Below are 12,190 nucleotides of genomic sequence, written 5' to 3'. Positions count from 1 at the left end.
CAAGTAATCTATTCTGTATAAAAGTGCTAACAATAGTTGAGGTATAAACTTATGGATCAAGTATGTCACAATAGTTTAGTGACGTCCTTGATACTGTTACCTAAACATCCCTACTTCCCTACTAATATTATAAATGCGAATGTAACTCTGTCTGTCTGTCTGTTTGTTACGCTTTCACGTCTAAACTACTGAACTGATTTTTATGAAATTTGATACAGAGATAGAGTTGATCTTGAGATAGAACATAGGATAGTTTTTATCCCGGACTTTTGAAGAGTTCTCTTGGAAACGCGATATAACCGACATCGACGCGGGCGAAGCCGCGGATGTTAAGCTAGTAGCAATATATTTTTTCTTTTGTCTCTTTCATCCGTGTGGTTTCACTTTTGTGGCCAACATGGCGTTGACCATGTGATATTTCCTTCATTTACTCGACTAAGTAGATAAAAACCCAGTCACTTAGAAATGTATCAAATTCTGTAAAATGATAGAATAAAAGGACTTTACAATAAATACTTTTATAATCTTCGAGGACTTTACAAATAACTTCATTTGATAAATCAATTGAGTAGACCCCAGTACAAAAGGTACATGCCCAGCCAATTTATCATATTTCTTACTATCCAACGTATCGGTAACGCATTTAAGTAGAGGTGAATACTCTTTTGTCAGAAATAATTTTTATTCTCACGATGAGATTAAAACAGAAACTACGTAAAGAAAAATATACACATATTATACAGTTTCCTGCAGACTGATTGAATCGTTTTTCCTATTTTCTTATAGTCACAGGGTAAGGGACGATTAGCAAACAGTCACTCATCCAGCTCTTGACCGCAATAGCGTAACTTAACCTCAGGCACGTAGACAAGGGCCCACTCAAACTATGTAACTTACTGATTAGTTAAAGTAGATTATCTAAACTTGAGGCAAACTATTATTTAAAGAGGTACTTATATTTGAGTTTAGGCTGTTTTTACGTGATATAAGTTGTTGCCCGCGGGTCCGCCCGCTACAAATGTCAATATAAAATGGGGATAAAAACTATCCTATGTGTGAATCCTGGTTTTAAACTATCTGTGTACCAAGGTTCGTCTACAAGTTCTTTTTTTTCTTTAAGATCAACAAACATCCATACATATAAACTTTTACATATAATCTATTTTTCATGGAGTTACTGAAAAGAAGTAATTTATATGTAATTAGTCTTCTAATTCGATTTCGTGTTAATTTTGGCGATGTCGGTAAAACTATTCCGCTTATCAAATTATATCCTAATCTCAGGAGTGGTTTGTACCTAAAAGGGACTGAGGAGATTGTAGTTGAATTATTTTTGTTAATACATTAATCTATATACTAATATATAAAGCTGAAGAGTTTGTTTGTTTGAACGCGCTAATCTCAGGAACTACTAGTTCAAATTAAAAAAATATTTTTGTGTTGAATAGACCATTCATCGAGGAAGGCTTTAGGCTATAAACCATCACGCTGCGACTAATAGGAGCACAACAATGGAAAATGTGGACAAGTATAAATCATAACTTATAATATCTTCTAACCACGCGGACGAAGTCGCGGGCAACAGCTAGTTGTTTATAAAACTAGTTGTTAAGCGCAACGTTATCCAGGTGATTAATTATGAAGATATAAAGTTAGGACTTTTTTAATTGGTCTATAGTTTCAGCGTGCACGCATCATTTCAAGGTTCTTGTAACATTATTGGATTATTGTTCTGCTCCTATTAAGCAAAGTGATATAAAGTTAGGACTTTTTTAATTGGTCTATAGTTTCAGCGTGCACGCATCATTTCAAGGTTCTTGTAACATTATTGGATTATTGTTCTGCTCCTATTAAGCAAAGTGTGATGGTATGCCATACACATAATGATTTTATTATATTGCACACAGTTGATTGCCAATTCAGCCACTTCTCCTACCGCGGGTCTGCTGGTAGAGATTTCTTAAGAAATAAACCTTGTACATCCTATTTTGTAATGTTGTGTTTTTCTTCTATTTTTTGTGTGTACAAAAATGATTAAATAATTACGTACAGCAGCATGTGTTGTCGCAGCACGTCGCTGCTGGCGTAGCGCTTGTGGCAGTGCGCGCACAGCACGCGCGCGCGCGCCCCGCCCGCCTCCCCCGCCCCGCCCGCCCCGTGCGCCGCCGACACGTGGCGCCGGAGCGAGCCGCGCCGCCTGGAGGCGGGGATATATATCACATACATTGTTCTGAACCCAAAGTAAGTTGCTAATGCACTTGTGCTACGGAATTCAGGTACAACGAAGGTACCACAAACACCCAGACCCGAGACAATGTAGAAATGACAATTTTTACATTGACTCGACCGGGGATCGAACCTGGGACCTCAGAGCTAGCGACACCTTGAGACCGATGCGTACGCCACTCGACCACGGAGATCGTCAAATACGGCGATATACGGCGTTAGATAATATAATGGAGGTTCTTAAACGATAAAATTCCACATATAAAAATAATTCCACAAAAACACAATCCCGCTTCCATGCAGGGGAGTGAGTTCCAAGGCAGTTAATTGTCTCCTCTGGGACACACCGATGTTTCGCTGGTTTCGTTGGTTTCATGTAGATTCTGGCTTAAAGGAGTTGCCATGACGGGCCACACTTTTTGGGACAGTCCAAAAAGAAATATCAAATTAGGCTACACTTTAACACTTGCACTTTCTGACAGTCAAATTACAAGGGACAGCAGCCAGATTGGTCCACCCATCATCGCTTTTGATGCGAGAAAAGAAAGCAATAAACACCCCAGGAGCACATTGTCTTTCCATTAAAAATACATAATGGACGTCGTTATTAATATTCAAAGTATATGGAGTATTGTAAACGTCATTTATACACGACGCCGTTAACAAAGTTTGTGTGGAGGATTATGAACGTTTTTGAACTGATCAATGGACTGCACATAGCACGTGTATTTTCAAGAGTTTCAGGAATTGAACTTGATTAAAAAAATAATTTTATTACGCAAATATCTATTTGACAACAGATTCAGTTAGAAAGTGGTGAAGGGTTCGGCGAAACTGGGTGCTGTCCAATGTAATCTGACCTTCAAAAAGTGCTTCTTAGTAGCCTAATTTGAATAAATGAATTTTGATTTTGATTCAAAATTTATAAAAAAATAGATTGATCCCAAATAACATTTATTTGATGAACTTGAATATGATTGTAACAGTTTCGGAAAATGCGTAATAGAAAGAAAGAGAGCGTAAGGGAACGTACATGAAGTTTTAATATCTAGACAATATATAGGTAACGTAAAAATGTATAAAGAAAATGCTATTAAAATAAAAACTATTAGGCTAAATACTAGGTACTTTTTTAAGTTAGTTAATGAACTAAATGGCAGCTATTCATCGTCCTGACATAGTTACTTATTAAAACTAGTTAAAAGAATGGAACTTACGGGAAAGTCTTAGTACAGTGCGGACATTTGTGGTTGAGCCCCTGACAGTGATGCACCATGTAGTGGTCTAGGATAGTGCCGCGGCAACTGCGGACCAGACCACACTCTGGACACTTGTAGCGACTGGAACATGGACACATATGTTGTAGGGGTTGAAACAGACTGAGGTTAGGAGACCGACGCTTAAGAAATAGGCTATCTAACACTTAACATTTATCAAATCTGACCAGTAGTTCCTGAGCTTAGCTCGTGCAAGTAACAAAGAAACTCTTCGCCATCCGATAGAAAACATACTGTGCACGGCGTAAAAACTGATTTAGGTGTTTGACTAAAAAAAACAAACTTACACTAAATGATATCTCATATGACCCATAAGTTTTTCTTCGGAATCCATTCTCTGCTTGCATACATCACATTCGTGGTCACCCATGAACTGTAACAATATAAAAATATCACATAGTCAATGAAAACGGCATCCGTACGAAAGAGATAAAATGATGATGATATAAAAATATGCGTCTAAAAAGTAAATATAAAAAAAAGTTTTATCAAATTTTCGGTCGCAGTGAAAGATTTCACATCTTTTTTCGATTCTTTGTGTCTGTAATTTGAGTGTCAATAGGGGGGAGGGCGGATATTTCGTAAAACGTAACATTTGGGATTCCATTCGGATTCGCCTAAATACGACGCGCTGATCAAAAGAATACCAAAGGAAAATGGCATATTAGGCAAAACACTGGGAAGCTTTTATATTCACTACATCTACCAAACGAATCACAGTGTGGGATTTTTTACTATTGTTAATATTTTACCTCACTATGCCTCTCCATATGCTTATCGTAGATTCCTTTAAAACTAAACCCTTTGATACAATTCTCACACCTAAACGCACAGCCTAAGTACTTAGGGTCCTGTGCTAATCGCGCCCGCTCGTCCAGACATTGTTGTTTTGTTAAATATACTATTTTTACTTTTGGTGCACCTGTAAAGAAATGACACATTTTAAATATAATATGATATATATTGTCATGACAATCGGAATCAGTTATTGATATTAACCGTGTGTTGTGAATGAAAAATTAATTATATTTAAATTCTCTTATCGCGGAGTACGTAATTGAACTCGTCCGAAATGGTTCGACCGATTCCCATGAATTTTTGTGTGCCTATTGGGTAGGTCTGAGAATCTATCTAATCATCTAGTTTTCATGCACCCATTGTTATTTTTTTCCTCGAACTCAATAACTCATTTGTACTGTAAAACAAAGCTTGCTGGGACAGCTTGTATTCTTTAAAAAGCATTATAAGCAGAATCTGAAGTGGACCCAGCTGAAGTGACTTTTGAAAAATTCATATAAAAACAAAATTATATTATGTAAATATATACTAATACTTATTATAAGTCTAGCTGTATCTAGACTTAGAAGTGTTGAAATGAAAGACTTACCATTTGCAACGGCATCTTCATCTTTGATTTTATGTTTCTTCTTAAGTTTATTTTTCTTGAGTGTAGCACTAAGAGTCATGAGGTCCAAACTGTCAATATCACCTAATTCCAGTTCCTCTTTGAGTAGAGCTTTTAAAGGAAATTCGTCTTCTTCTTTAACACATGATTCTGAAAATTCTGTGGAATGAAAAATTATTATTAAAATATCGACCAGTATTGCAAAAATATTACAGTACTATTTAATGTTTCTATGAAAGATGATTAGGATTCTTGCTAAATAATATTGGGACCGAAATTTATCCGTGACAATTCTATATTTAGTATTATGGCCTATTGTCGTGATTACGCGACATAAGAGTAACATTTTGTTCTGTTTCAGGTTCAAAATTTGGAAGGCTTAAGGTGAAATTTAATTGGGTTTTTGATAAAAATCTAGTTAATCCATCAGATATATTTCAGAAAAATAACGGAAAAGATATCACTTAAAAAAAATGTGATAATGTAAGTTGAAATCTTGTGTGACGTCACTTATCAGTATACTTATATCTTAACCCCTTTTCAACACCTTTGATGCACTTCGTAATCTTAATGAATCTATCCAATATTTTTTAAGAAATCTACTTGTCAGAGTAAAATTTTTTCTAGCTAGATTGCCATATTTTACAAGTCTTTAATTCGTGACCAAAAAATCCAACAACAATTTAACACTGATAAAATAAAGATTTCCATTTTCATAATCTCACTCCTTACCAGAGTTTAATAATAATAAGTACTCAATGCATACTACTGCATATTTTTCTATCTTTGTCGACTCTGTACATACATACATAAGGTATAACATACAACCAAAATTATCACAGCATTTACTCCTTTATAGGTAAATGTTCCTTACCATCATTCCCAACAAACTCTCCCTCTAGATCATCAAACAATTCCTCTTCCTTCATCTCCACTTTAACCTGGAACTGCTTCCGTATATTCGAGGAGTACACCACTGAGAACCCCTCATCAGAACTTGGGCTATTCTCAGATATCTCTATGGAGTACGTGATTTGGGACAGATTGACTAGTGGCTGCGTTTGTGAACGTACTGTGCTTAGTGTTTCATCTAAAACCTGAAATTGTAAATTGTATTATGAATTGCAGTGAAAAATGATAGTTTGGCAATTTTGAGGGTACAGATAGCTCATAGGTCGCCAAACCAAACCCACTATGCACATTGTGTTGCTGGTTTGAACCCAGCACAGGATCAGCATTGGTATGATCCATAAATCCCAGTCCCAGAAGACTTCTCCGCTCCTGGGAGTTGGGATGGCTAGCCTTCCAAAGCAACTGATTGCCAACTAGTGATTTTGAGCCTATGTGCGGACAATGGAGCCCACCATCAGTAACCAGTGATCCATAATAAATAATTGTTTTGAGTCTGAGGTGTCTAATGCATAAAACTTGATTGTTTAGAGTGGCAGTTTCTTTTTGTGTATGTACTAACAAAACTAAATATTGGGAAATGGGAAGAGAATCAGATTTTTCATATAAATCTATATATACTAATATATAAAGCTGAAGAGTTTGTTTGTTTGTTTGAACGCGCTAATCTCAGAAACTACTGGTCCAAAATGAAAAAAATTTTTTGTGTTGAATAGACCATTCATCAAGGAAAGCTTTAGGCTATAAACCATCACGCTGCAGCTAATAGGAGCGAAGATACAATGGAAAATGTGAAAAATACAGGGCCGGTATAAATCATAACTTATATTTTCTACCCACGGGGACGAAGTTGCGGGCAGCAGCTAGTTATTCAATAAATGTGTGTTGTAAACAAATTATTTTACTACTTTCTTATGATATTTTACATATTTAGACACAATAACATTTTTGACCTGGCTTTCGACTTACACTTTCAAAGTTTTCCAGTAAGATATGATTACTTTGTACATTTTGTATGAACATTTCTGTGCGCTGCGCCATCTTCTTGCATAAGTGACATAGAAGAATGCAGTCCATCTGAAAAGTGAATAGAGAGAATTAGTTTTAAACATAATATGTATAAGTATTCACTAGAGTTTGTATGATATGTATAACTACTTGTATTAATGGTGCAAAGAATATCACATCAAGAAGATAACATGGATGCATAATAAAATAATATTGGCTGGTATGAGAGTGTAGGTTTTTTATGAAAGCGCTTAGGTAAGCCAAGTTACTGTGAAATAATGATAAGCATGCAAGTAAAGGGATGTTGTCCCTTATTATTCCCATATTTCAACATTTGAACAGAAACTTCAAGGTTATGGTTATTAAGAGAATTTAGGATGTTTTAAGAAAGATCAAGTAGAGAACGGAAATATTAACTGGCCTACCAATAAAGTATTATTGCCCATTATTAAACTCATTTCATAATTTGTAAAGAGTGCAAAGGTGATATACGATTACTATATAAGGAGAAGACATATCTAGCTACACCCGGTAAGCCTGGAAGCAGATTGGCTGAGGAGCAAATTATTAAACTTTTTAACTCTGTAGTGTCTGTGTATGAATCCCTATTTCACAAAAATAAACATCATAATATCAACATAGGTTGCACAGTCTTTCAGTTTTTTACCAAAAATATGTGTAAGATTCAACAAATAATCAATTTAGATAAAAGTAAAAGTTACTTTAGTAATGCAAAGATATTACCTGAAATATTTCCCTTAGCGGACCGCTTTGAAATGAATATTTTTGCACATTTTCCTCTTTGTTATCACATAAACAACCAAAACAACAGTGTTTCGAAAAGTCCGATTTCTGTTTTTTACTAATATTATTAAAACTAGAACCACATTTCTCATCCATTTTTATATTTATTCACTTATTTCTACACTTAATAACCATTAGAAATAATTAATTTCGTAAGATAAACTGTAGAAAACAATTGGTGTATTGCAAATTGCAAATAGATTCTCTTTTCAAATGTCATTAGATAAGACGGACGAAATAAGAAGTTTCCAAGATTATCTGTGATTTCACACGACAAACGAAGAAGAACTTTACCCCGCGAGGTTTAGAATTTATTTTCTTTCAACTTTAATGTTCAAAACAATACTTTTTTTTGGTTAGTTTACATTTCACTGACAGTTGATACTTTCAGAAATGTTTGCTTTGAAGCATTGAGTTGACGTTCTAAAATAAAGAGCTATATTTAAAACCGATTGTTAAACAGAATTTTGCAGATTCAATTTGATTGCTTTGTGGGAAATTAATACCAAAATACAATCATTATCTTTCGACCTATATCCAAAAATACAGGCTTACTGTATTTTTTATAGCAATAAATTGTAATTGTCATTACTTAGGCAGTCTCAGAAGGAAAAGTCAAAAGCCTGATACTGGCCTGATCTTGCTTAACCTCATTCAGATTCCCAAGTGTTGAAAGAAATGTTATACAGTGGGACTGTATAACATTTCTTAAAACAATACTTATTCAGGATTTTTTTGTAACTTTACTAGACACAATGGATAGGAAGATAAACTTCCATGCAAGGATTGAACTCGCACACGAGTCACCATAAATTCTCCATGAATTTCCGTACTCCAAGTGGCTCAAAAGCTACATGTATCGTTTGCCACGAATACCCATGGGAATGTTCATAATTTTAGTGCATATTACATCCTAGGCAAGTGGCACACGGATCCCTTTGCCCTAAATACCTCATCGGAACTGCGGAAGTGTGGACTAACAGAGTCGGCGCGACTAACAATTTCCTATGGAGGTGTCAATGTTGCTAGGTACGTATATAAAATGGTGAACACACATGAGAGGGTACGTGGAAATGTTTCTGACGATATGGGACAGGATTTTTTGGTTTGGTATATATTGGTTAATGTTTCTGATTGTTATTGTCTTTGTAAAATTTAAGTTGGTTGGTATGATGATTTCTTATTCGTCTCCATTTAAATCGAACGGGGGATTCAACGTTGTGAGGTTGAGCAGATACAATATTTGCTCTAAAATAATCATTTTAATTAGCCTCTTTTTTTCTGAAATATAATCATATTTCTGAAAAAAAGAGGCTAATTCGTTTCCCCTTATTTATTTTTTCTCTCTCTTTATTTCCCACAGCTAGGCAAAAGTATGTGTTTAGATCAGAAAGATCGTGGTTGATCTAGGACGATTATAAAATCATTTTTGAAAAAAAAAACATATTTTTTTAAAAAGGCTACTACACAAAATATAAATTTAATTCTATCTTTGAAGCGTATTACTTTCTGAAAACAAAAGAAAATTGTTATTTTTATATTATAGTTTTTTTTTTGTTATTATAGTTAGGTACTAGTAAGGAATAAGATTAAATGTTATTGTATAGAAAGACCACTGTCAATTTAGTGGTCAGCAATAAGTAGATATCTAGATGAAGGTTTCTTGCAAAGATAGGTCAATTTTGTCTGGTGACGCAAACAAACTACGCAACCGAAAAATCTTTCACTTTTAGGTTAACTACCATCATTTACCCGTACGAATATTTCCATAAAATATCCCGGGACACATCTCCGCTTGACCCCCAGTGTGTGCCGGTACCGGATGTCGTCACATCCGCGGCTCCCCCCCGGATGTCGCGCCTGCTCCCGTGGGACTCGTCGACGACACCGCCATCTATACGCCGTGACAAGCGTAGCGCTCACCTTTCACAGGTGACGGGATTTTGGGCATGGTTTGGATTTTGGATTTTGAGTTCTATTGCTGAGATTTTTTATTTAGTCGTTGACGGATGTCCTTCTGTAGTAAAACAGTCTTTTCCAATCTTCTAATCAAAGCGGAGTGCATTTTCTCTTCAGCTTTTACTGTATATTTTCAGTCTCTCTCGCAATCTAATTGGGTTTGACAGGAAACGGGCAGGCACTACTTATGGAAGATGCATTGAAGCCAATAATGTTCTACGTTTCAATATTAAGGTTTTTTATTTGTTTATTAGTTCTCTCTGAAGTTTTCTCTTTTTAGGGCAACAGCTTGTCAAACCTTCATGTAAGGGTTGAGTTCAGTTAATACTTTTAATTATTTGTATATAGGCTATTATGATGGCTATAAATGAAATTTTCCGACTAATAACATCAAATAGACCTCAAACCTCAACCTGTAACAAACCTACAGACATTATCCTCTTTAAAACTGTAGTTTAAAGCTTTAAATGGCAAAATTATTGAATACATTAAGTTTTCTGTTTTGTTTTTGCAATAATATTTTGCAAATGACCTTATTACTTAACTAACCAGCCCTTAATAAGTCCAAAAAGAAAAAAAAGACACACACTCACACTCCCAAAAAAAAGTTCACGAAGCGTCGCTGGCCCAAAAAAATCCTTTTTCAGAACGTACTAAAAGGGTAGCCAAGCAAACAGGTTATTAAGTTTGGTATGGCAGTACGTACACAGATGTTACAGGCGAGGGAAATTACAGCATTCGGCGTGATGTTAAAGGGCAGCAGGATTCATTAGCATTTTTTTTCAGATGTTATTTGCTAAGGGTGCCAAGATAGGACGTCAAAAGTTAGGTTGTGAAGCTAAATTACCAGCTAGCAAAAACAAATTCGCTTTTTTTAAATTTTGGTACCAGTGTAAGTACATTAAAAAAAGATCTCAATTATAAAAAATCAGTCAAAAAGGGTAAAGTAAAAAAAATGGGAAGAAATTGAGCCCCATTGAATTTATGCCAGTACTAACTGCTGATTACCTCGATTTTAATAATTTCTTGTTACAGAAAAAGGAAGGAAAAAATTTCATTGACTTCATTGAATCTCATCTGAATATTTCATTTTCTTGTCATAGTCTTTTCATATATTCAGCTACCATGCAAATTCCAAACTGTTTCAGAACGAAACATATTTTTTTTCTCCCCATCCAAACTTTTCCCAAAACTGACATGCTAGTGTAAACACTTAAACAGAAGTCAACTATAAGTTTTTATGGCAAAGCTCCCCATAAGAACTTCCCCTTAACCCATGGCCGGGATGCAGTGGAAACTGGGTCACAGGATCGATAGAGGTCGAACTTGAAAGTTTGGGGCTCGAGATCCCTACCAATAAACACCATCAACCTTCTTAAAGCAAGCCTTCTGTAGTGTGGAAGCAAGACAGCGCTATACAAGAAGCGTGGTGATGTCTCTTTCTTACTTACTAAAGTGTCATTTTGAGAGGGGTTGGTATGCCCTGAAAGACACCATACTCTGGGTTTTATGGCTATAGGCCTATATAATCATAATCTTTGGTGATATGGATAGGAATTGGACAGAAAGGGTGAAATAGATTTAATGTCTATTTTTTATAGAGAGTTTTTTCATTCATGAGAATTTGAAAAATAAAAAGTTTATTTTGTCTTTTGTTTGGGTTAAATTCATATTAACCTTTGTACGTGTTGACATCTCTGGTAGATTAAAATTTAGTTCTAAATATAGAGTTAAAGGTGTAGTTACTTATGGAGATTTTGAAATTACGTTTAGAAAGTCAGGCTCTGTTTTTGAGTCTAAAAAAAGTAAAAAAAGTACACACTCGCTAAGACCGAATATAATTATTATTTCCTTAGGCAGAAGTATGAAACATTTGAATAAGTGTAGAATTTGAAAATACGGCTGATAAAGTTTTTTAAAAATACTATGAAAATATTTTCAAGACACATTTTTAATGAATTACCCGAATAAGAAATTCGAAGTTCTGAGGTAACTCCTTATCCGAGGCCAAGTAACAAAACCTCTTTTGAAAAATCCTCTCTATCATTATTCCACAAATAGGTATGTGTAAAAAACACAGATTATAAAAAATGGTCAAGCACGAGTCAGACTCGCGACACTGAGGCTTTCGTACAATTAGGCAAAAGTTAAACAAATCGGTATGATGACATTTTTGTGACCTTCTAAAAAATGTATGACCGTAACAACCGTTGCTGAATTTAATATGTAGTTAGTACCTACAACGGAAATACATCATGAGTAAGAATTTCACCTATCTAGTTACTAAGGCTATTGAGATGCAGCCTGTTAATAGACGGAGAGACATCGGTCCTTCAGTAAAATGGTTCCGTTTTTACCCTTTGCTTACGGGACCCTGAAACTGATCCTTTGCACAGTAATGTCGTTGTCTCCGGTCGTCGGATGGGTATTGAAGGACTCAAGCGTAGGGTAGATAAGAAGCTGTCATACCTTAGCTATGTACCTATCTATAGTAGTATTTGATTACAATGTCAAAATACAGCTTTTGAAAGTTTTTTAGGGATTCATACTTGAAGGCAGTCACCAGGCTGCATCTATTCACATTAAATATATTATGATGTGT

At 35.3% G+C, this 12,190-nt stretch overlaps 1 protein-coding gene across 1 annotated transcript; it reads right to left on the bottom strand.

Moving 5' to 3' along the window:
• Nucleotides 1-2,050: 2,050 nt before the first annotated feature.
• LOC113507065 (zinc finger protein 354B-like) lies at nucleotides 2,051-8,162 on the bottom strand (the record flags this gene model as incomplete). The annotated part of the gene is made up of 8 exons (XM_026889917.1): nucleotides 7,570-8,162; nucleotides 6,787-6,894; nucleotides 5,783-6,005; nucleotides 4,891-5,067; nucleotides 4,256-4,425; nucleotides 3,791-3,876; nucleotides 3,444-3,566; nucleotides 2,051-2,197 (listed from the first exon to the last, which is right to left on the bottom strand). Coding segments are annotated over exons 1-8 (1,190 nt in total), but the record flags the coding sequence as incomplete, so codon positions are not given.
• Nucleotides 8,163-12,190: the final 4,028 nt, after the last annotated feature.

The sequence above is a fragment of the Trichoplusia ni genome, unplaced genomic scaffold (genome assembly GCF_003590095.1).
Source record: "Trichoplusia ni isolate ovarian cell line Hi5 unplaced genomic scaffold, tn1 tig00000514, whole genome shotgun sequence".
In the NCBI taxonomy this organism is placed as follows: Eukaryota; Metazoa; Arthropoda; class Insecta; order Lepidoptera; family Noctuidae; genus Trichoplusia; species Trichoplusia ni.
The sequence above is the reverse complement of the archived record's forward strand: the minus strand, read 5'-3'. Positions and strand labels throughout refer to the sequence as shown.